At 46.4% G+C, this 26,223-nt stretch overlaps 1 protein-coding gene across 1 annotated transcript in view; it reads right to left on the bottom strand.

Annotated features, from left to right (window-relative positions):
* The window catches only part of LOC133359559 (E3 ubiquitin/ISG15 ligase TRIM25-like), a 223,482-nt gene that overhangs the window by 183,861 nt on the left and 13,398 nt on the right, over positions 1-26,223 (bottom strand). The window contains exons 3-5 of the mRNA XM_061578003.1: positions 13,503-13,736; positions 12,508-12,530; positions 11,636-11,736 (exon numbers count right to left, since the gene is read on the bottom strand). Of these exons, the coding sequence (XP_061433987.1) occupies positions 11,636-11,736; positions 12,508-12,530; positions 13,503-13,736 (358 nt within the window). The remainder of the gene's footprint in view (positions 1-11,635; positions 11,737-12,507; positions 12,531-13,502; positions 13,737-26,223) is intronic.

The raw sequence follows: 26,223 nt of genomic DNA on the forward strand, positions 1-26,223 counted from the left end.
CCAAGCGTAGTCAATGCTATTATTATTATCATCGTGCTCATCATCATCATTCATCAGTCAAGATCCATTCATCATCATAGCTCACGGTGACGAGGAACAAGCAAACTGACTGAGAGTGCAGCTATAAATACCACGAGACGCGCCATGGAATGTGACCCAAGGCTACAGACATCACTTACCTGTGAAGGCGTAAGCTGTAGATTTACAAATCGTACCGGGTTTAATCTCGCATATAACATCTGTACAAACAAAACAACAGTATCCATCCCAAACATACAAGACATGTTTACATAAGTCAGTCAGGCTCAGCTCAGAAAAAGATATTCACAGCCTGGATAAAAAATCTTGTTAATTTATTTTCAGATTTTATTTGTAATTCACCCAGAATACATTGACCCTTGACCCACAATACAATGCGATTCCAATTCACAGGTAATGAAGAACACAAATAAGTATCTTTATATTTATGTGATCTAACCCAAGAAGCCTGTATTATTGATAATATTGGTCGTTAAAGCCATGTTAACGTCTCTGTTTAACCAGGTGAGAAATAAAGAGACCAGGATGAGTCTCGGTTGCAAGAGTGATGATAATTATGCTGCTTCTGCTGCTGCTGCTGCTGCTACGGATGATGATGATTCCGTTGCTGCAGATAATGATTCTATTATTATTGATGCTGCTGGTCCTACTCCTGATGATGATAATGATGGAGCTACTGTTGCTGATGCTGTTGCTCCTGTTACTAATTCTGCTGCTGATAATACGTCTGCTGATGCTGCTGATGATGAGTTGAATTTGAGTTTAACGAGGTGAGAGCTCAGGAGATTAGGTTAAGTCTCATTGGCAAGAGTGACATGGGTCACAAAAATGAAAAAAGCGAAACTAGTCAAACCCATGCCAGCAATTAAACAATTAGAAATCTCACACACAGCCCAGAGCAAAATATGATTAGCATTCACACAATTACACAACTGGTACGATATAATCAATGTGTCTTATATCATCTACGTGTTGAAAAATAGCCTGAGAATCGAGGTTTGGTTCACACCAGATTGGTGTCTCATGTTAAGCAGGGGCGCTGCGGTACCTCGCCTGGTATGCAGGAGGTCAAAAGTTGGATTCCAACCCTGATAGCTGCTGTATATTTGGAGTTTGCGTTGTCTCTATCCCTGTAATAACACACAGTGTATGCGTGTTATTACAGCGTGTTAAGACAATATTAGTCGTGTTGTAAAGTAAAGTAGATCTTCACTCTAGATATTCATCAGGCGCTTAATTACTTTAACCCACTTCAAAGTCAAAAGACAGTTCCCATTTTTGTCAGCAGAGAGAGGCGTTATCGCATGAATCGAAAGTTGTGACTGCAGGGCAAGTCTAAGTCTGAGAGCAGATAATTAAAATATTAATCAAAACAAACCTTTATTATGAACTAGCTTATATATCGTTGCCCAGGCTAAAAAAATATTTCAAAACTACTCTTAGAAATCTAACAGCGGTGCGTACTGACTGTGGTGGTGCCTGCTATCACTACAGTAGTACATGCTGACTAATCTTAATTTTAGAACTTTCGTGACTGCAGGAATTATTATTTGGTTCTTTCGGTTAAGTCACGTCTAAAGATAAAATAATAAATTAAATTAAATAATAGCATACGACGTTTCGATTGCAACACAAGCAATCATCATCAGGTATAATGAAATAGCGACATAAAATATAACCAGAAAACTATGGTTAGATTTTATGTCGCTATTTCATTATACCTGATGATGATTGCTTGTGTTGCAATCGAAACGTCGTATGCTATTATTTAATTTAATTTATTATTTTATCTTTAGACGTGACTTAACCGAAAGAACCAAATAATACATGCTGACTCTATAGCAGTATTTATCGACTGTATAGCACAAAGTACTCACCTGACAGAGTGGCGTTGTGAGGCCTAGTCCCGTGCAGAACCTCTGGCCTCGCCTAGATTGTCCTGCCGGCCGAGGTGGCACCTTGGCAGGCTGGGGCTGGGCTGCTACCCCTGACCCCCCCCCCCCCAGCCACGATTTCCCCGGCTGCTCTGCAGTAATATCTACAGGCCTGTAGTGGTAGCATCTAGCGACTGTATAGTAGTAATAACTGCACGCATCTGGGTGGAGGGACATCACACAGTGAAAATTTAAGCTCATCGTTATGTATATTTTTATATCATTTCTAACGCGAAAGAAAATGTCCCCCTCACTCCCACCGAAAGCGTGCGACTTGGCATGGGCCATCCCACCCACCAAAGGCGCCTGAGTTGGTATGGTCGTGCACACGTCATAAATAAATAAAATGAAAGCGCACAAAAATTGCACTAAATCGCTAATTAAACTATTTTAAATTGACGGATGTGAAAAAGGAATAGCGCTTGCTCACCGCGGGGCTTACAGCGTGATACCTGGCTTTTTTGTCATATAAACCCCACCGTTGGAGAGGCAAATCGTTCGCAAGCGCGTGAACACACACAAACCCACAAACAAACCCACAAACAGATAATTTTTTACTTTTATATATATAGATACCTAGCATTTTGCCCGTCCTCGGAGGGAAGCTGTAATATTAAAGATGTACATTAACGTTTTCTTGTGTGATTGTACTTTTTTTTTTAATTGTTGCATGTAAATACATTTTTACTTACTTATCAAATGAAATTATGGACTTTGGAAGATTTCTCGGTATACGATATTTTTATGGCAAGCTCTTTTCACTGTTCAAAAGGTTTCCCTGCAATTGACTGTCCTTGATGAACACTTTGATCTGCTTATAATGTTTAGATCTAGACAAAGCCACGTACAACTGTCCATGGGAAAATATGGGTTAATTGAGATAAATACCCAAATTTTCTAAAGTCTGACACTGAGACTTGTTGATCATCATTGCATACGCAGGAATTATCGGAATTTGTCGTTGTTTCAGTACGAAAGGGAGAGTGACATCACTTAGAGCTAGGCCGATTCTCGGGATGAAGACGATTTCGCCTCGGTTGCATTCCAGTAAAATCTCTGCAGTGATGAAGTTATTTTGTAATAATTTTACCATCAAACGCCTTCCATTGCAAAGACCGTTATTCGGGTTCAGATTTTGCAGCAGCATGATGATAACGCCTGTCTTCAGTGCCATTCCTGAAGGCGTTTGATCGTGAAGAAATGCTGGAGGGTAATTCAATGCATCCGCAGAATCTCCCAACATGATCGAGTCAGAGCTGTAATAAATTCGGAGATCTCCGGACAGCTGTGTGATGATGTTTCGGTTCATTTCAAGAGTGTCCTTGTTTGTAGGTACCAGAATGGATCTTTTTGCAAGCTCTTCAGCAGGCATGTGTTGAAAGTTCTGACAGTAAATAGCGGTGACCGGATCATCAACCGTTATCATTTGAGGTGGAATTTCAATGGAACTTAACGGCACTCCAGATTTCTCGGGCAAAGTTCCCAATCAAACTTTCAGCAGCCAATTGTTATGCTCATTTTGATCATCACTCCTAAGGTTTTCTGTGAGAGTCAATTTGGTAAGAAGCTGCCATAATACGCTGGATTTGATGCAGCACTCGATTACATCAACACGGGTGCATTTTGCTACAATTGGCAAAGTCTGTCTGAAGTCGCCACCGATTACGACGACATTTGCACCAAACGGCCGTTGAATTTGTATGATGTCACGCAACAGCCGATCAATGCATTGAAGGGCATGCTTTGTCAGCATCGTAATTTCATTAATGATAATGAGCGAAGCTTGCCGTAGCGTTTCGCCTTCTGGCGAATTCAGTCTCATCGACGAAGAGATTTGTCGAGGAGGGGAACTGAAAGCTTGAATCCGCTGTGCACAGTTTGTCCCCCTTTCAGTAAAGTCACTGCGATTCCAGTGGTCGCACAAGGAAGAGCGATTTGACCTTTTCCACGAACAAATGAGAGCAGCATGGAGTACAAAAAGTATTTCCAGAGCCACCAGGACCATCTAAGTAGAAAAGTCTGTTCTGGACATGCTCATCGTCGACACCTCTCATTATTGCTGTGAAAGCTTCAAACTGTTGCCCATTAAGGGAGAAAATTGTCGTTCAACTTCTTGTTCTTCTTGCACTGCGTTGTATCGCTGAGCTTTGATTGGATGTCCAATCGGTTGCAGAATAACAATTGATGCGCAAGACAATCCATGTTGTTTGAGAATCGAGTTGACATCGTGCAGAGCCATGTTCAATGCAATATTTTCGTCATGACGCCATAGATAATCCAGCAGCATGTCAAGTGAATGCTTGTTCCACAACTCGCCAGCGTTTGTTGGCATACAGAGGCAGCAAATGTATGCCAACGTCTGTCGCATTTGATTCGGCATTTGATATGTTGCGGACTCCTGCATGCATCAATCCCATTCTTCGTCTGAATCCAGCAAATGACGATGAAAGGCAGCTTCCTTGAATGTGGTCTAAACGATGTCATCGACGGGTCTCAGGAATTCAAAACTGGTAGCGCCTTTGGCGTGCAGCAAGAGCTCCTAAGATAGAATCACTCCTCATCTTTGATTGCAACAATGTACAATCTCGCAACGATCTTAGTGCCTCCTCTTTGTCACTGCTTACAGTTGGTGTTGCCATACACATAATTGTAGGGAATGTCGTTGCACAAAAAATCTTGGGCGTTTGGATCAATGACGTTAATCTGAAACCAAGATTCGCGCTTAGTGCGACCTGTTCATGAGGCTTCCAACGCCTCTTCTTTTCGACCTTCTTGAAACTCAACGCCTTGCTGATTTGGCAAATGCACGGGCAATCTCATCACGGCATACGAACGATCGTGCACTGGCGACTCGAGCAAATGCCACATAGCTTCTGGTGCACTCGCGTATCTTGCGTTGATGACATTTTGACAGATCGTTGTGTTGAAGTTGAGGATTCTCGCCGGCAGTGATCATCATATTGGCACAGTCGAATTCTTTGTAAATATATTTAGAAATATATTTCACATCTCTTAGTGACGTGAAGACTTCGACGTTGATGTGAGTATTGTATCTCAGCAGCAGATAGGGATTGTAACTTACCACATATCTCTTATCCATTGACGATCCACGAACTTCTGCTGAAATTCCTTGTCGCCGACGATACAAAGGATATCCGTTCACATTGTGCGCTGTTGTGGTAGCAAATTGCTTCGGGAACGCCTTTGAGCACTTTCCATCTTGCATGCAGGGTGCTCGAGGATTCGCAGCTTCGCATGGGCCATGCATCATGCATCTAGTGACAATTTCGTGTAACCGCTTTTTTTCAGTCGCAACGGGAATTTCAGCAGACACAACCTGATCGATGCGCTCAGAGCTAGTGAATTTATCATCAACTCGCAATTTTATCAAGATCTGTGCGTGAGGCAGTCCGCGTTTCTGGAACTCGATTGTGTAGACAAAAGCCGTTGAGATTCCCAGAACACCATGGACAGTGAGATCCTGCATCAATGATTTAAGTTTCAACTTGAAAACACGTGCCACTAAGTCCGGTTGATCAGATGCTTGTTCAACTTGATGCAAATTGTTGGTGATTTCTTGCCACCTTGGATTCGCAGTGACTGTGATGAAGAGATCGGGATCACCTTGCTTCGCGAAAATTGACATCGCGTCCGCACTTCACTCTTTCATGTTCCGTGGCGAACCTTCGAAAGTTGAAGGCAGAATAACAGGAACTCCGGCTTGTCCTCCAGTATTCTCCATGTGATCGACAAGTCCTTGATAAAGCTCAACTTGTAATTTCTGCTGATGTTGGCGAATGTAATTCAAATTATTCGCTTCAACTTGCAGGCACGAATCGACAATCCACTGTTGCGTGAGCTTTCCAGCACTGAATCGTGGGTTGAATGTCTCTCTGATCACCGTTAGTGCTGCAACATACTGTAATTTGGTGACATTTACTCGCGTTGCGTTGACTTGAGCTACAACATAAGCCTCACATTGCCAATTTGGTTGCCATCCAGCTTCACCAAACAGATACAACAGCGGATAGGACATTGGCTCCAAAATTGGGCTCAGAATGTTTAGATTAATGAAAGGCTGTTGGGAGTTGTCTGGATTCTTTGGATACACGCCAACGTCACGTGCAAAGGGCGGCTCACCATTGTTATTCACAAACACCATAGCGATCTCGTTGGCAGTTAGTGCATTGTAGCAATGCTGATCCGAATGGTGATCTCGCCGAAGCACCAAATTCAAACCTGGCGTCGCCTCACCTTCAGTATTTGTTTCCTGTGCAGCTCGATCTACTACGTCACGAAGCATGGTGTATGTGTTTGCGAGTCGATTGTGGATTAGATAGTAGCGGTCGATTTAATCCAGAGGCCATGGATTACATTGAGCATTGGCAGGATGATTCGTGCGAATTTCTGTTGCTTGTGTGCTGTCGACACCGTAAAGTTGAGCGTATTGTCTTACTTGACCGTTAGTTGGTTGAAGATGGATTGTCTTGTGCTAAATTTCGCCATGAACCATGAACACTTAAAGACCGCCTCCATGAAAGTCAACAAACTTAGCCCCCATCGATGCAAACGACAATGCGCTGTTGTATGAACGAACATTTTCACGAAATTTTCTGTCGTCAGGATGCTCAGAATTTGATGAAAGCTCACGGAGAAATGGAGGATATTGGACCACACTTCCATTTAATTCGATCGGCTTTTCCACATTCACCTTGCCTTTCCGACAGCAACTTGTGAATTCTCCATCTGATGACCACTCCGCAGCAAAATTTTGTGAACCACAGAACTGGCAAACTACATTCAACGCGCTTCAGTTGTGTTCAATCACTTCAGCTTCCACAACGTTATTTGCCTCAGCCCAAATAGCTTGACTACGACGTTCTTGTCCTGCGAGATGATTATCAGTATTGCCAGCGAGGCGAGCTTGTTTTTGATCCAGAGTTTCTTGTTCTCGTCGATTTGCTTGACTTTCAGCATTCTCTCTCAGAATTCGGTCCAAAGTTACCTGGCTCTGGCGAGCTCTCCTTCTCTGCTCTCTTTCTCTTTGCAAACGCTGTTTCTTAGCTGCAGTATCTTCGTCCTCCATGATGGTTGGCAATCCTAGACCGATGTATTTAGATATTATGACACTTTACGTTTTCCAGCAGATAGGACTGTGAATAAGGTTGGTTCTCGCGTTTTTGACAGTGTATATGGGCAGTGAGATCGCCAGACACGCCAAGTTTAGATAAAAAAGAGCGAAAATAAGCAGAATAATTTGTGAATTATTTGAGCACGGACTCTTCTGTATGTTGTGCAATTTTCAAAGACAAAGAATGTCTCAATAATTTGAATTAACACTTCACGTAAATTTAGCACTGCTTTTAACTCACCTGAAGCGTTGAACTGACACATGTTTCTTCCACTATGGACGATTGATAGCGAAGAGTGAAGAAAGTAGACTGCTGATACTGTCAGAAGTAAGTTTTCAATTAAAAAAGACCAAACATAACTATTAAAGTTACGGAAAAATAACCAGAGTATTATTGTATCTTGTGTACATTTAATGGCAGTGAATCTTGCACAAAGCGATGTAAACAAACACTTCACTGCAGTTAACTGTAGTACTATATTAATGGCAGTGATTCTTGCACGAAACTATATAATAAAACACCTCACTTCATGTCATTGTAGCACTGTTTTTAATTCGCGTTCAATTGGAAAATCAAGGAGAAATGTATATATTTTTTCATTATTTAGAAGCAAAAATTTGACTTACCTTTTGTGCTGAAGAAATAAATAAAGACAGCAAATACACTTTGTTGCTGCATAGAAATATTGATCTGATTAAATTTCAATGAAGAAACGTCAAATTTAAAGCGAATTTGCGTTAAAAAAATTCGGCTCGACTTAAGAAAGTGTTCAAATCCACCCGCTCATGATAATTAATGAGGGGAGGGGGGCTCGTTTGCAGTGATGGCATGTACGGATGTAGCACTGTGCTGCGTATATTTATTTTTGACTGTCACTTTCTGTAGAGAAACGTCATATTTGAAGCGACTTTGCGAAAAAATAAAATTTTCAGCTTGACCTTCTTCCGCGTGAGTGTAATAATCTACCCGCTCATGATTCTTTTATTATTAATGATGGGGGGGGGGGGGGTGCGGCATGTGGAGTGACGTCACGTGTGGGACACACATTTCTGGGCTATTATAGTATTAATATTGGTAGCGAAAGACCTCCTCCTACTACTACTAGGTGTGGCTTCTCTCTCTCTATTCCCTGTAAAATAAAACTACTTTGGGTGGGTGGAGGAGTCACTCGACCCCTGGTTATAACAAAATGTTTTAGCCCAGCGACGCTCGGCACACACCACCAGTAGTTCTCAGCTAGTGATACCATCCCATTCCCACCCCGGGTTTACCGCTGAACGAGCGAGCAACCGCGAGGGGACGGTGCGCGTCAACCCCGTAGTGTCACGTGACGCGTTCCCAGCACGCCCGCGGTGGAACTCCACATTCTCGGCGTTGAGCGCCACGCGGCGTGCGGTGCAGTGTGAGGGACGATGGGGTCAGAGAGAACCTTGGCTCCCCCTGCCCTCCCCCACCAGTGCGATAACCACTGCACCACCACCCCACCCCACACTACGCACATGCCCCTCTATACACTAAAGAGAAAGATCCCCCGTGTAGCCTTAACAGACTGTTGGGGCAAGTGCTGTGAGTTGCAAGTAGCAACTATGAAGGCTGGCACTGTGGCACACGAGGGGGTGGGTGACCAGCACTATGCCCAGACACACACAAAGACAAAGACACACACAGACACGAAGACCAAGACGCAATAACAAAGACACACACAGAGAAAGGCATACACATACCAACCCATTCACCAACAGACAAAGATCCCCTGTATAGCCTTAAAATATTGTTGGGTCAAGTGGTGTTATTGAATTGTACCTATGAAGGCCAGCCTGGGAGAGACCCACCTTTATATCCCCAGGGGCGATATTTACTCTTCGCACCAGGTACTCATTTGAGGCTCAGTCGACCTAGGGGAGACCCAGGACCGATTCAAATAGTCGTCACTGGTGTTGGTGAACCGGTCATGGGCCTCCCGTAGGTCGACTCAGCCTCAAATTAGTTCCGAGTGCAGGGTGTAAACATCACCACTGGGGAGACAAAGGCGGCCGGGCGTGGTGTTGGCCACCCACCCCCTCGAGTGCCGTTGCGGCCTTCATAGTCTGTTAAGGCTACACGGGGGATCTGTGTCTTTGTGTGCGTGAGTCTGTGTGTTGTGCTCATTTCTCTGCGCTGCTCACACTCCATGATCTGAGGACACACGACTCAGGTCCAGAATCCTCACTGAGCTACCAACACCATACACACCCAGTGCGGGGTAGAGCGGTTGACTAAACGAGTGGTGAATGGAGTGTAACAGCTCCATGGAGTCAGCGCGGTAAAACGACAGCAGCCCCGCCTCCCAGTGCAGGTGACACCCGACTCTCTGGGGAGGATCCCTCACCTGCACTGAGGTCCGTACACCACCATGATGCACTGACCAGCTGTTGTTATCTTTATATAAAACCCAGGATGAGTCGTTCTGTCCCAGGTTACACTCGTCACCACGCCCTTTCCGTGCGATCGTCCCGTACGCGACTCCAACGTCACAGCCCCCCGCCGCACCCCCCACGTCCACCTCCCAGTAGTGCTGACCCAACGAGAAGCTCTCGGAGCACATTGCTTGGTGCCACCAATCAAACTGGTGTGGGTGATCGGGGCGATCCTGGGAGACAGCGGTCCGTGTCACCGTCCTGAGATCCGAGGAAATCTGAAGGTTGTTCTGGGCCGAGTATGGGTCCAGAGTTGGTGAGCGTCCGTCTGCAGTAACAATAATCACAGTACCCGTGTAACAACAGCACAACTAAACAATAGCACTCGTGCACTTACACGCATGTACATTACAATAGAGCAATTCATAATGAACATTATTATACAACGTTGTAATGCGTAGCTATCGGTGTGATGACATGTAACAGGCACTTTGTCAATCCACTGCTGGATTAGGGCCTCCCTACACCGTGCAGGTCGTGTGGGATATTTGACAATACTTCACCACGCCGGTCACTGCGTGTTGGCGAAGGCAGGTGGCACAGCTGGTGAGAGCACAGTACAGCGGTGCGTTTGTATGCCCTGCCATCTGCTGCCCGCCACATAGTACCTGCTACGCACACTTGACCTATATGAGTGAGAGTGGGGGAGAGCAGGTGGGAGTACTATTGGACATCTGAACTTGACAATGAAAGTCAGCATAGCGTGTCCAATCAGGGAAAGTGTTCAATCAGTGCAGTGGCACCTATTGTATAAAAAAAATTAGATCCATGAACACTGGCAAATTCTGACAAATGTTCTGATAAGCACAGTTTGGTTAATTATTTTGCAAAAGAAGTGCAACATTTATACACATACACAGAGACCCACAGAGACCCATGGGTTAGCACGGTTCGCTACCTATGGTGCAAAATAAGTTCAACATACATACAAATGACATTTAGCAAAAGCTTAAAGGTGCACAAATAAGGATGGAGAAGTACACACTTGTAATTAAACTGACAAGACAGAAATAGGAGCACGTGCACAAGGGAACACACGCAAGTCAGATAACATAATATAAGCTACGAAGAAAACTAGCATTTTTCATTAAGACTGCCTTAAAAGTAAAAATATAGTAGTGGACGTTTCGGGCAATGGCCCTTTTTCATAAAAGGGTAAAAAACCAATTATCAGAAGCTGAGTTGTCTAAGTTATTTAGCTCCACTCTACCTCCACCACTGATATCGATGCCCTTACCCCTGGTTGAGAGTGAATTGAGTGCCATGAGTGGTGAGGGTTGGATTTGTTGTTCAATCATTGGAGACTAAGCTACAGCTAGACTCATCGCACTTGAGGACATTGGCTATCCTGGATAGGAGTTAGAATTGGGGATTGAACCCAGGGCCCTGCTATTTGGGCTTGGCTGTTTCAGCAGCACATGCCTCCCCTTTACACTGAGCCAGGTTTGATAAACTCATTGGGGTAATTGTGGCGTAGTGCGTGAAGCCTACCCCGTGAGTTGGAAAGAGTGTGGTTAGACCGGTGTGGGAATGGGTTTTGGGGGAGAACACGCCAACCAGGGCTAGGGAAACATAAGCTATGTATAGATGAACATCTCACTTGATTGGCCCAGGGACTGAACAATAGGAGCGACACGAGTGAGGACCAGGGGATCTTCACTGTAAGTAGGAGTTGAGTGCTGTCTCCAACTCTACAGAATAGATTTTGTACAGGTAAACATTAGGTGACGATATTATTATTATTGTTATATGTTTCCAGCGGCCGACCTGGGGAGTGAACCAGGGCCGGTGGGACGTCTGGGACCACAAGAGCATGCCAGGAGCGTCAGGAGCAGGGGAGCAAGCAAGCTGCAGCCTGGCATTGGCCATGGCACCTGGGTTTGTCCCGTGACCTTAACGTACACATAGCATGGCACTAGCGCCGTGGTGATGTAACCACTATTTAGTGGCGAATGGCAGTTGTTGTCTCATTTTATATGTCCGTGTATGACCTCTGCTTAGCACGGTTGGCTATGTACGGTGGGAAATAAGTTGTACAAACATACGTGTCTTGGCTGTGTGAATTTCAACTCACATGGTGCAGACAGCTTGAGCTTCTCAATGACTCCACTCAGCCAGCTCACGCCACCCACAGTCAATTCACTTGGAAGAGCAGGTGGTTGGGGGCGCTCAGTCCTAAGCACACGGGGGAGGGAGAGAGGACTTAACACGAGCGCGTGTCAACACGTAGACAACAAACAGTGCAGACACAACACCGATACACCACAGGGTATATGAGTATAATAAAATCACTTGAGGGTAGAATCCTGCAGGAGTTGGGCGGGGTAATATTCAATATTACGTTTGTTTTGATTTGCAACACGGTTTGGAATGCTTAGCCAGTTTCCTTGCTATCTTACAAAGGAGATACGTGGTGCGTAAGCAAGGCAACAGCGAAATAAAAACGTCAACGTTGCAGAAAACGAGTACAGGGTCCTTAAGGAATATTGCACAACTATGGACTGAGGAAGATGAACGCGTTAAAGCACACAACAAATATATACACAGACATGGTGAGACAGGGAGAAGACACGGAAACACTTGTGCTCAGCCACTGTGTTGCTAAACTCTGCAATAATACCCCCCTGACTTTAGATGAACCATTTAAGTTAATAACCTATACAATGGACTGTGCCACCATAGGGTACAAGTTAGATATATAGTAGCAGAAATCAATAGTAGTAGAGACCAACAAAGAAGGTGGTACAAAGACATGGACACAGGAAACACATAAAGACCTAGCAAGAGAGAGGGAGAAAGACAGACATGGGGATAGACACAGCAACACTCTCTGAATATATACAGTAGTTGGTTAATCAAATCCTCACGTTAACAAACCCCTCTCCTACTGAATCAATCACATCGTGAGCAAACCCAGCCTCAGCCTGTGTTCGTGCACCAAGGTACCTCTTTGTCTTCTTCATATGACCCTGTGGAAGAAAACATGGACAGATTGATCAATAATATAAGATAAATGTAACCATAGATAGACAGGAGTGATCATGGTGTATTATTGTATTAATGTAAAACACGATGAGAATAGGAGCCAGGGGAAGAGCATTCATAGTACGGTGACCAAAAGAAGAACATTGCGAGGGTATTGAAAGAGATCTTGGATAATAAACAAGTTAATGTGGTGAAGATGCACACAGACTGTCTTTGTGGGTTAGTCACTTTGTTATCTGTACGGGTACTGTAAGTGTACGAATAACAAGTTTATCTTCCGATTCTGATGACGTACATGTACGTCATGATGATACGTTCTGATGACGTACATGTACGTCATCAGAACGTACATGTAAGTCATCAGAATCGGAAGAAAACTTGGGAAGTCAAACGTAATCAGAATTAAAATAATATTACTTTATCAGCGCCAAGGCTTCCACAATGCCATGCAGGAGGGCGTTTGGCATAGTTTGGTGCCTACAATCCCAAAGTGTGGTCGTGTCACTTTCGTTCTCTGCGGTGACTACACTTTGTTTAAAAACAAAGGTGCCATGCCTTTTGAATTTAATTTACGCTCACTGCTTGCGTGTTTCAAAATTCAGTGATGAAAGGGACCCACACTGCAACTTGTAGGCGTCTGAGAACGGAAAAGGATTAACCACAGTATTGTAGGACACCATTTCTCTTTCTCCTTTCCTCACACTAAACGCCCTCGCTTAGTCTCTATTCCCAGCTTCCTATAACCGTGTGTTCATTGTTATTTGCTGTACTATCGAAGCTGTCAGTAGCCAGTCACTTTTTATTCCAAGCCTTGGGGCCTGTTCTCGGCAACCATGGTTGAACACAAACACACACATAGATGTGTTAATTAACGTGAACCCTTTAGCCAGGAGTCTCTCTACTGCTGAGGACACAGTGAAATTTGACCACTCGCCAAGAATCCGCAAGCGCTCTACCTGCAGGAACGTGAGTGAGTCTCTCTCCTCCTGCAGAGCATGCAGGCCCGTGGCTGCTGCCTGGAGGTCGCTGATCTCGCGCTCGTAATGAGTGATGTGCTCCTCGATCCGAGATAGCAGCTCGCGCCCCTTCACGTCCACGCGGTCCAGAGCTGCCCTCTCGTCCTCATTCAGCGTCGCCCTCATGCGGGTGAACTCGCGTGCGATGCGAACCTTGGTCTGGGCCATGGAATCCTGCAAGGGGCATGTGATGGATTATATTAATTCACCTTTGTAAGGCCATATTACCAGGTGGGAGAGTGGAGGTAGGTTTAATACCTTTTCCACAGACTAAACCCAGGAATATTTAAAAGTCGGCCCAGGTTTATCTAAACAAAGCAGTATAGCGTAATGAAGTTCAAGCCAATAAGACCACTTTCCTACCACCCGAACACCGAAGCCAAATCTCAAGTTGTGCAAGTCAAACCTGGGAAGGTATCAACCCTAATGAGTAGGGAGTTGCCCAGTGGGTGAGATATAAACCAGTGCTGGACTCTGCCTTCATTAACCCGCGTCGACCAGCGCAACTAAGTATGAATATAACACGATATTGGTAAGCCTTCATCCAGACGTGTATTGATAATGATCCGCAAATTATTATTACAATCGATAAGCACATAAGTCGCTTACTTCATAGATGTCTCTCCACCTAAACAATACAAGAATTTTGTACATAATCTGCCAGCCTCACGGTTATTTGATAATGCATAATTTTAGCAGCATTGATTCGGTATAAGCAAACTCTGGACCTGTTTTGACATGGAGTGTCTCGCTTGAATCAATGCTGGTGACCTGCCAAAAATGATAGGGAATGACCCTATTTTTATGATATGGATCCTAATCAGACGCAAACTTATATGATGCATAAACTTCTCCAGAGTTGTTTGTACTGAATCAATACTTCTTAATGCATGTACTCTCAGTTCTTGGGGCTGATGGGATTTGTAAAGTTTCTTATATGTGTAATGGGTTCGAATTAGGTGAACACAGACACAGCTTGGAGGCAACACTATTTATTAAATTTCGATTTAAAGCTTTCGTGACTGCAGGGATTCATCTTCTTGGTTCTTTCGGTAAAGTCACGTAGAATGGAAATAATAAAATAATAAAAATAAAACATAATAAAATCATTCTCACGACGTTTCGGCCACAACGCAAGCAGCCGTCCTCAGGTGGAGAACAGGTCTGTCGAGAAGACAGAGTCTGAATGAAAACACCCCAGGCTTGGGGAGTCTATTTAAGCTGAGATGGAGGGGGGAAGCGAGCCTTAACAAAATAATTTGCATATCAAGAGGAATTTAGCATATTTATGGGAAATGAAGATATGGGATTAGTCACTACTTGTGGAATGCGTAGGAGATGGGCAGGGGGTTTCAAAGTCATAATATGCCCGTGCATTATGCAGGATTAGCAGCATCAAAGGGAGGGAGTAAGGTTAGCATTAATAAAGGGAAGGAATGTTAATAGTATGGAGCTGCAGCAACTACTATGCTTATAGACTATACATTGTAATATTACAATATGTATTATTCTACCCACCCTACTGTATACCACACTGCTGTATATTCACTATACAATTATGATACTATATATTACCTTATACATTGTATTAAACATTACACTTTTATACTATTTATTATTATACAATCTGCTATACACTATAGCATTGACCGTCGCGTGAAAGGTACTAAGAGGAAGCAACGAAATATGTCAATGGGAGAGTTGTAGTAGGAGGCTTGCAGCGGAGCAAAGAATCCATTCCCTGCGGAGAATATAAGATATATAGTCAATGCCAGTGAGTGGACTGCGGTCTGAAAGTCACCGTAAACGTGAACACAATCAGTACCTTTCACGCGACGGTCAATGGTATAGTGTATAGCAGATTGTATAATAATGTATAAGGTAATATATAGTATCGTAATTGTATAGTGAATATGTAGGGGTGATACGCTCTGGCAGTAGGGATCGTGGGGCAGCGCGTGGTGATTGGCTGTGTAGTGGTGACGCGCGCTGACAGTGATGGATCGTGTGGCAGCGCGTGGTGATTGGTTGTGTGCGCTGACACAAGCTGGGAAAAGGGATCGTGTGGCAGCGCGTGGTGATTGGTCAACTAGGGTGGTGCTCACATCGACGTCCGCATAGGCTCCGTCTCCCCGGGAGTGTAGGACTATAAAAGGCGATGCGCGCGGGTGCTCGGGGAGTTGGTGACCAGTGAAGACGGAAGACGGAGGAGGAAGAGATAGGGCCCTGAGACCCCTAGTCCCGCTGTCCTTGTAAGGGCCGGGACCCTGTGTGGCTCAGAGGCGGGACCTTGGGACCCGGGGCCGGACGTCCGTGTGAGGGCCGGGCCACAGGACCCAGTGGTCGTGACCCATACCCAAGCTGGGGTGGGTCTGTAGGTTCCCCTGGAAGCTACGGGGCTGGAGAGCCCGTGTGTGTGTGTAGCCGGGTGGAACGTGTAGCGTGAGCTGGTGACCACACGTGTCGGGTGGAACGTGTAGCGTGAGCTGTAGTGACCACACGTGTCGGGTGGAACGTGTAGCGTGAGCTGTAGTGACCACACGTGTTATTGTGGCAAAGACAAGTGTTAATAAAGTGTGCTACCCGTCAAGTGGTCTCCCGCCGTAATTTACAATATTACAAATATACAGCAGTGTGGTATACAGTAGGGTGGGTAGAATAATACATGTTGTAATATTACAATGTATAGTCTATAAGCATATTAGTTGCTGCAGCTCCATACTATTAACATTCCTTCCCTTTATTAATGCTAACCTTACTCCTTCCCTTTGATGCTGCTAATCCTGCATAATGCACGGGCATATTATGACTTTGAAACCCCCCGTCCACCTCCTACGCATTCCACAAGTAATGACTAATCCCATATCTGCATTTCCCATAAATATGCTTAATTCCTCTTGATATGCAAATTATTTTGTCAAGGCTCGCTTCCCCCCTCCATCCCAGCATAAATAGACGCCCCAAGCCTGGGGTGTTTTCATTCAGACTCTGTCTTCTCGACAGACTTGTTCTCCACCTGAGGACGGCTGCTTGCGTTGTGGCCGAAACGTTGTGAGAATTATTTTATAATGTTTTATTATTATTTTATTATTTCCATTCTACGTGACTTTACCGAAAGAACCAAGAAGACTATTTATTAAAACAGTAAGTAATATAACACTGTACATAAGGTGTTGACCACCTTCCTCAACTCACTAACAATCTGGAACACTACACAGCGTGACCAAGGCAGGCAACGAGCTGCCTGGTCACGGACGACGACCCGGGACTTGAGGTCGGATGATGTCATCTTCACTTCGGGGTAGAACAGCCCCACTCTGCGTTCACACCCCGCTTATATCCGCTCCGGCGTGGCCGGCTCCGCCCAAGCCACGCCTCCCTTCCCTCACCTCTGGGAAGGTCCGGGTCCTCCACCACGTGACCCCCCAGGGACCCCCTTGGGGCCCCCAGCCCTCGTACGGGCCAACACATTAGTGACGTCCTATGTCACTACATATGCATAATTTTTACGTAGAAAAAGATATACAAAGATTGTCTGCTTATCTTTTTGTATTAATTTTCCACAACATGGTTATTGTGTTAGATTATTAATACCACCAGATGATTTGGTGCCCTTTATTATGGCAGCATTTGCGTTGAAAATCTATGCAGGTGACAAAAAAAACGTATAGCAATATCGTTGAAGACATCAAATATAGACGTAATTACGTAATTATTCTTAACATTAACATGTACGACACCGATACTCAATCAGGAATACATGATACATGTGTAGTGAGCGACTTCCGACACACGTCTTAGTAGAAGGCTTCTTGTTTATTAAGAGCACACAGGGCGATACACTTAGTAACGCAGCTACACCAAGGCTACTCTAACACGCAGCCCCTTTCCATCGTGCGCTACGCTGGCTGGTTGACGAGCATAGCAGTTAAGACGGAGCGGATCTCGCAGAAGAACAGCCACGTGGTCAAAGACAAAGCTGACGGTGAGCAGCGACGCACTCAGGACCCAGACTCCACGCTAATAGCCCCGAACCAATGGTTCAGTGCTCCTTATATCTTGCTGGCGCATCCAAGCTCCACCTCTGGGATGGTTCCCGGAGCTTCTCGACTGACACCGCCCATGACCCTTACCCCAGATACGCTCCTTCATGACAAGGTGTCTTGCCTCACGGCAGATGTGGGGCGTATTTATACAGGAAGTTCCTGTTTTTGTTGCTAATTTTGGTCACGTGACCAGGAAGTGACGATGTTAGATTTTCAGTGAACCACGCGGGCATCTGCCATCTTACTCATAATTCAAGATGGTGGCACGCATCGCATCTTAGTGAGACCACAGCCGCACTTGTCCATTGTGGGAGCTTAAGAAGCATTGTCTGTAAGTTTGTTTATATTCCTATAATATTGGCAATGCTGTTGTATTGTTGGAATGACCGTTATAGTGATGTAAATGCCTTTATGGTGCCGTTAAGTTGTTGTAGTAAATACGAGGCCTAGTTAGTAACGAAGCCTGCGACTTTCCTTATTGTGGATGTTACTTGTGATTTAGCAGGTTGAGTCAGACTTGTGCCTATGTTGCGATCTGGAGAGTAAAGATGACAAAGTATCTCATCCACAGTTTAGTGTTATGTGTAATGCTGTACATTTGGGGTGCAGTGGGATGAATACACGATGTGCCTGTATGCAACGCACCGGCATGTGCTCTTGTCTAGCTGTTCAGTGGTAATGTAGGGGCCTGGTCCGTTCAGGATCTATTGTTATCTAAGTCAATGTTCTGATGCTATGGTGTTCATTGTGTTGGTGTTTCCGGATTATAACTGATGTTGTATCTGTGTTTTCTCACCAGTTTTACCTTGTTACAATCAATAAATGACGATTGGAGTTGGACGTTCATCCTGGCTCCGAGGGTTTATTGAACGCAAGGTTATATACTCGACTAGCGGTGCATAGCAGCGCACAGCGAGGCCGAGAAAGTAAAAAGACAGTCTTCTTGAAGCTTCCAACCAGCCCTGCAGCCAGCCCTGCAGCCAGCCCTGCAGCCAGCCCTGCAGCCAGCTCTGCAGCCAGCCTTGCAGCCAGCCCTGCAGACAGCTGCAGTCAACTCTGCAGCCAGCTCTGCAGCCAGCCCTGCAGTCAGCCTGCAGCAAGCAAGGAGCTCTGCAACGAGTCTACATTAAAATCGTGCTGCAAGCATCGCAGCATGGAAAGCCACAGTTCAGCAGGGAGAGATGTTGAAGAAGGTGATTTAAGCAATCCAGGACCTCCCATCTTGCCTCAAGAGGACCAAGGGAGTTCAAGGCCCCAAAGCGAGGTCAGGTTGACACAAAGGGCCTTGGAAAGCTATGATGCTGAGAAACAGGACCTTGATGCCAGGATACAACGGCCATGGGACCGGGTTGAAGCAGATTTATCTGAAGCTTCAAACGCCTCAGACACAGTGGCCTCAATTCAGCGGGCCATCCAGCGAGTGAAGGTGAGCAGCTCAAGCTACAAGCTCCTGGCAAATAAATACATCTCCCTCCTGATGAAGGTGAAAACAGATGAGGGCATTGAGGGAGTGTGTATGCAAGAACACTTCCTTGAACTGCTCGATGAAAATGTGCAGGCAGTGATACAAGAGGCAATGGACCGTGTGGAGGGCTTAAGAGAGACACAATCTCAGCACTCTGTCTCATCCAGGTCCACCACAAGATCTAAAGGCTCAGCGCACTCACAGACATCATCTACTAGTATGGCAGCAGCTCAGGCACGCGCAGCAGCAGAAGCACCAAACGCCCGTATTGCCTACATGGCTGAAGAGGAAGCCATGCTAATTGAAAAGGCTCGCATACAAGATGAAGAGAGTATATTAGCAACTGCTGCCGCACGGAAGAAAGCAGAGCAAGGAAAAGCAGAGCTTGAAGAACAAGAGAGTACATTAGCGGCTACTGCCACACGGAAGAAAATTGAGCTGGATGCTAAGTTAAGCACTCTACAACTCAAAAAGGAAGCAGCTGCTGCAAGGGCCCAGGCAGAGGTGCTCGAAGCAGCAGCCAACCTGGATAAGGAAGAGAATTGGAGTGAGTTTGGTACTCAGATACCTGTCAATGACCGTGATCAACTCACCAGAAAAAATATTTTGGACTGGTCTGAACAATGCATCAATGCTCCTCCACCAAACGATACTGAACAAAGGGTGGACGTTCAGGCATTGCTATCTCCACAACGAATGAACATAAATGCTGTCTACGGGAATGGTGGAAATGCATATCCTGCCCTAAGAGTTAGTCGCCGACTCAGCGTCGCGCACGTGGGGTCAGACGTGGATGCACCAAGTCAGACCCACATTCCAGACAGTCACATAAGGGGATCCAACCAACGTGATCGAAACCCTTTGGGCCCACAGTCCAACGCCATCGCAAATGACGGCATGCAAGGCAATACAGCCAATAATGCCACCCCACAAGCGCCAGTATGGACACACCCTGGATCAGCAGGACTAGGGGACTTTGCTAGGTACCTGGCTCACCGCGAACTAATCAACACAGGACTCGTTAAGTTTGATGACCACTCCGAGAACTATCGAGCCTGGAGATCTACCTTCAGGAATGCAATCCGAAATGCAGACATCTCTGCAAGTGAAGAACTGGACCTTTTGGTGAAATGGTTAGGAAATGAATCTGCAGAGTACGCAAAGAGGATCCGGTCAGCAAACATTGACGACCCCGCCTCAAGCCTGCATGCGGTGTGGGAGAGGCTCGAGGAGTGCTATGGTAGCCCAGAAACTATTGAGAAGGCTCTCTTCAAGAAGTTGCAGAACTTTCCAAAAATCTCTGGTAGGGATAATAAAAGGTTACGAGAGCTTGGAGATATGTTGATGGAGCTTGAATCAGCCCAGGCTGATCCCTACTTACCAGGTCTCATTTTCTTGAATACCTACCATGGCGTGAACCCCATCGTAGAGAAATTACTATTTGACGTGCAGGAAAAATGGAGAACAGCGGGTTCAAGATACAAGTCAGAGCATTAGGTTGCATTCCCCCCATTCGCTTTTTTCTCAAAGTTTATCCGCAACCTGGCTAAGACTAGAAATGACCCGAGTTTCATGTTTGGCACCACGGGGATTTCCAGTCCAGATCTCCCAAAAATGGAAAGAGCATTGGCGAAACGAGGAACAGGGAGAGTGCCAATTTCCGTACACAAGACTGAGGTCTCTCCTACAACATTCGCAAACTCCGTCCAGGCAACCACCACAAAGAAGAAGATAGAGGATCCAGAGAAGCAATGCCCATTGCATGATAAACCTCACTCCCTCCAGAAATGCCGTGAGTTCAGGAGGAAGCCATTGGAAGAGCGGAAGAACATGCTGACAGAATTTGGAGTGTGCTTCAAATGCTGTGCTTCTACAAACCACCTTGCAAGGAATTGCAAGGCAGATATCAAGTGCGAGGAATGTGGCAGCGACAAACACGCAACTGCTGTGCACACATTTTACTCCAAACCCAGTGGCACTAAGGCTTCCGATCCCGAAGCAGAGCACGGCGGGGAGCAAGGCGAGACCGCCGCACTCACTTCCTCAATCACAACCAAATGCACAGAAGTCTGTGGAGAAGGCTTCAAAGGAAGATCTTGCTCAAAGATATGCCTCGTCCGAGTGTATCCCAAAGGACATCCTGAAAGGGCAGTAAGGATGTACGCCATAATGGATGACCAGAGCAACAGGTCTTTGGCAAGGTCAGAGTTCTTTGATCAGCTAAGCGTAGGTGGGAATTCCTTTCCATACACGCTCAGAACATGTTCAGGACTGATGGAGACAGTGGGAAGAAGAGCGAGCGGCCTCATGGTGGAAACCACGGATAGCACCATGAAGCTAGCCCTTCCTACGGTGACAGAGTGCAATGAGATACCGGACGACAGGAGTGAGATTCCCACGCCCGAAGTCGCACGTCAACACCCACACCTGAAACCCATAGCAGAGTTCATCCCGCCATTGGATCACACGGCACAGATTTTACTTCTGCTCGGCAGGGACATGCTGAGAGTCCACAAGGTTCGCAATCAACGCAATGGACCTCACGACGCTCCTTACGCCCAGAGACTCGACCTAGGATGGGTCATCGTAGGTGACGTTTGTCTCGATGGAACACACAAACCAGACCACATTAGCACATTCAGAACGAGTGTACTCGTGAATGGACGCACGTCGCTCTTTAAACCGTGCCCCAACCACTTCACGCTGAAAGAGAAGCTCGGAGACAGAAGTGAAGGCTGTACCGTGCAGACTTACAAAGAAACCACCATGCTGACCACAACTTTGCACGTACATCCACCATCTTCGCTGGATTTTGTTCCTCCACGTTTCTCCAATCCAGTCCTCACTGACAAGAGGAAGCCAAAGACGAAGCCGCTGCTCGTCGCTCTGCTGGTGGTCGTGGCGGTGGTTGCTGCGGCCGTGGCCTCTTCGTTCCTAGACCCGGAGCTGTCATCCGAGTGGGAATCCTGGAAGGAGTTCCACGGCAAGGCCCCACAACCGGAACATACCATCCCAAGGCTTGAGCTGTGTGGAGTGGTTCTTGCTACACAGGTGGCGGAACTGATCTTAGACGAATTTGACGTCAAACTGGACGCGGTCAAGTTCTACACGGACAGTAAGGTCGTACTAGGCTACATAAACAACCAAACCAGAGGGTTCTACACCTACATCAGCAACCGGGTGGAACGCATCAGGAGATCGATGCAGCAGGAACAATGGAATTACGTTCCAACTGACCAGAATCCAGCAGATCTCACAACTAGGTCCGACCCTGCATCTCTGCTGAAGCAAACCATCTGGCTGACGGGTCCAGCGTTCCTCTTACGACGTGACGGTGGCCCATGTACTACCAAGGCGACCTTTGGACTCATAGAGCCCGAGTCCGACAAGGAGATTCGTCCTCAAGTGACAACTTTCGTAACAAATGTGCGACCAAGAAGTCCACTGAGTCCACACCATTTTGAACATTTTTCGAAATGGACGACGCTCGTGCGAGCGATAGCACATTTAACGCATATCGCAGACTGCTTCCATCGCCCGATGAGAGGCACCACTGGTAGCTGCAATGGATGGCATCACTGCACAGTGCCACGCACTAAAGACGAGCTTTCCAGAGCAAGGAAATCAATCTTCCGCTGTGTGCAACAGGCAGCTTATGCAAGTGAGATCAAGGCCATCAACAAGGGAGAAGACCTTCCTAGGGTCAGCACCCTCAGGAAGCTAAACCCCAGGATGGACAAAGACGACTTGCTCAGGATCGGTGGTCGGCTAGGGAATGCAAAATTAGATGAAAATGAACGAAACCCCCTCATAATCCCAAGCCAGAGCCACATCGCAATCTTACTTGTGCGCCACTACCACGAGAAGGTCAAGCACCAAGGTCGGCACTTCACAGAAGGAGCAATCCGATCTGCAGGGCTGTGGATCGTTGGAGCAAATAGGTGCATCGCCAGCACAATCCACAAGTGTATCCGGTGTCGTAAGCTACGTGGAAAACAGGAATAACAAAAAATGGCAGACCTCCCAGCCGATCGACTCAGTGTGGAACCTCCCTTCACCTCTGTAGGGATCGACGTGTTCGGACCATGGACAGTCATCTCCTGCCACACCAGAGGAGGGCTCGCGAACAGCAAACGTTGGGCAGTGCTGTTCACCTGTATGAGTACACGAGCAGTGCACATCGAAGTCATCGAGTCCATGGACTCTTCGAGCTTTATAAATGCACTCCGGAGATTCGTCGCCATCAGAGGGCCAGCCAAGCAACTCCGTTCTGATTGTGGAACCAATTTCATAGGAGCATGTAAAGAGCTTAAGATCAATACGGAGAATGTCGAAGATGATTCTGTCGGGAAATACCTTAGTGACCAAGGCTGCACATGGATCTTCAATCCTCCCCACTCTTCGCACATGGGTGGAGCCTGGGAATGCATGATCGGGATTGCTCGACGCATTCTCGACTCCATGCTATGTGATGTCGGGTCCACACGGCTCTCTCACGAGGTCTTGACCACTCTCATGGCCGAGGTCTCAGCCATAATTAACTCAAGACCCCTGATCCCTGTCTCAACCGATCCGGAGTCACCATTCATCTTGACTCCTGCTACACTTCTTACCCAGAAGACAGATGTGCTCACAGCACCTACCGAGGAGGCCAGCACTGCAGACCTCTACAGACGTCAATGGAGACAAGTGCAGAGCTTCGCGAACACGTTCTGGCGTCGCTGGAAAAACGAGTACCTTACGACACTCCAAGTGCGCAACATATGGCAGTCTAACAGACCAGACATCCAAGAAGGCGACCTCGTCCTACTGAAGGACAACCAAGCCAAACGGAATGAGTCGCCAATGGGCCGCATCCTCAAGTCGATTCCAAGTGCCGATGGAAAAGTTCGAAAGGTCTAGGTTATGATTGCAAAGCAAGGTGTCGCAAGAACTTTCATCAGGCCCATAGTCGAGATAGCACTACTTCTCTCTCGCAAAGATATAGACAAATAAGTCGACCCGTTGAAGTTGTTATACACTTTGTTATGAAATAGGAAATAAATGGTGGTATCTCCTCGATACCAGACGGGGAGTGTCTTGCCTCACAGCAGATGTGGAGAATATGTATACAGGAAGTTCCTGTTTTTGTTGCTAATTTTGGTCACGTGACCAGGAAGTGACGATGTTAGATTTTCAGTGAACCACGCGGGCATCTGCCATCTTACTCATAATTCAAGATGGCGGCACGCATCGCATCTTAGTGAGACCACAGCCGCACTTGTCCATTGTGGGAGCTTAAGAAGCATTGTCTGTAAGTTTGTTTATATTCCTATAATATTGGCAATGCTGTTGTATTGTTGGAATGACCGTTATAGTGATGTAAATGCCTTTATGGTGCCGTTAAGTTGTTGTAGTAAATACGAGGCCTAGTTAGTAACGAAGCCTGCGACTTTCCTTATTGTGGATGTTACTTGTGATTTAGTAGGTCGAGTCAGACTTGTGCCTATGTTGCGATCCGGAGAGTAAAGATGACGAAGTATCTCATCCACAGTTTAGTGTTATGTGTAATGCTGTACATTTGGGGTGCAGTAGGATGAATACACGATGTGCCTGTATGCAATGCACCGGCTTGTGCTCTTGTCTAGCTGTTCAGTGGTAATGTAGGGGCCTGGTCTGTCCAGGATCTATTGTTATCTAAGACAATGTTCTGATGCTGTGGTGTTCATTGTGTTGGTGTTTCCGGATTATAACTGATGCTGTATCTGTGTTTTCTCACCAGTTTTACCTTGTTACAATCAATAAATGACGATTGGAGTTGGACGTTCATCCTAGCTCCGAGGGTTTATTGAACGCAAGGTTATCTACTCGACTAGCAGTGCATAGCAGCGCACAGCGAGGCCGAGAAACAAGGCATTATGTAATTCCACTATAACTGCGTAATAAACGACTTCCACGACGACTCTGGACTGGTGTTATTTATTTAACAGAATGTCTGCACAGCTCTGCGCTCTCTCTCCTGATGGCTTCCCTCTCTCTCTCTCTGTTGTCGTAATGTGCGCTCTTCTCTCTTCCACCGTCGCGGCACGTCTCTCCCTCTCTCAACGCTCGCCTAGGCCTCGGCAATGTAAGGTAAATTACCTTTTTTACCGGGTAAAAGGGTAAAGGTTTCGACATGCCAAGGGGTAAGGTAAAGGGTAGGGTAAAGGTAGCTCAGAAGAATTACCCGGTAGGGTAAAGGTAGCGCGAATAATTACCCGGTAAATACAATACCTTGTTTACCACTAAAAGCTCCGTGGCGCCGTCCGTGGCCTCAATTTTAAATTGCGATAATTGATGTCGGATCAGATGGAGACGGTCCACGTTCTTGAGGTAGAGGTACGAGAGGACGAGGTCGATGATGCCAGCAACGGCATTTTTGGGGTTGCTGCGAACAGCAATCGAAAGAGGCAGTGGCATGCGTTTCCGTGGGAGCACACTCACGATTGGATGGAGGGTGATCCCCATGCACAGCAAGGGAAGAGGCAGTGCATGCACTGCTGCAAGTGGTTTTCCACCCACACGAACGCGTCGGGGTGGAAAGCCCACCTCAAGAAGCACAACGTGCTCGCCCCAGGCAGTGAGGTCGAGACGTCGGCGTTGGCGAGCCGCCTAATACATCTTCTTGGTTCTGTCGGTAAAGTCATGTAGAAGTGAAATAATAAAATAATAAAAATAAAACATAAAATACAATTCTCACGACGCTGAGCCAGACAGCAATCCTGGATCGCTTCCTGGTAAAGTTTGAGAACGTGGTGGTTGATTTTGTTATCCAAGGTGCAATCTCTTTGCGAGCCGCCAGCAGCGACAAGTTCAAGACCTTGGTCAACACATTGACGCAGGGATACGAGGGCCCATCGACCCGCACCATCATTCGCAGGATTATCGAGCATCACGCCATCATGCTGCCCATCGTCGGGGCGTTCTTCTCCAACCTGGACGTCGCCATCTCGCTCACCATCGACGGGTGGTCAAACCGCAACCTGAAGGGATTTTGGATGGTCACGGTGCACTGGATCGACACCAAATCTGGTGCGTCAAAATCCATGCTGCTGACGATCCTCCATGTGCAGTCCGGAAGGGGTGTCGGCAAGCGCATTGGGGCCGCTCTGTTTGAGCACCTCCAAAGCCT

Source organism: Lethenteron reissneri, chromosome 65 (genome assembly GCF_015708825.2).
Source record: "Lethenteron reissneri isolate LAM-NWPU_2019-01 chromosome 65, ASM1570882v1, whole genome shotgun sequence".
In the NCBI taxonomy this organism is placed as follows: Eukaryota; Metazoa; Chordata; class Hyperoartia; order Petromyzontiformes; family Petromyzontidae; genus Lethenteron; species Lethenteron reissneri.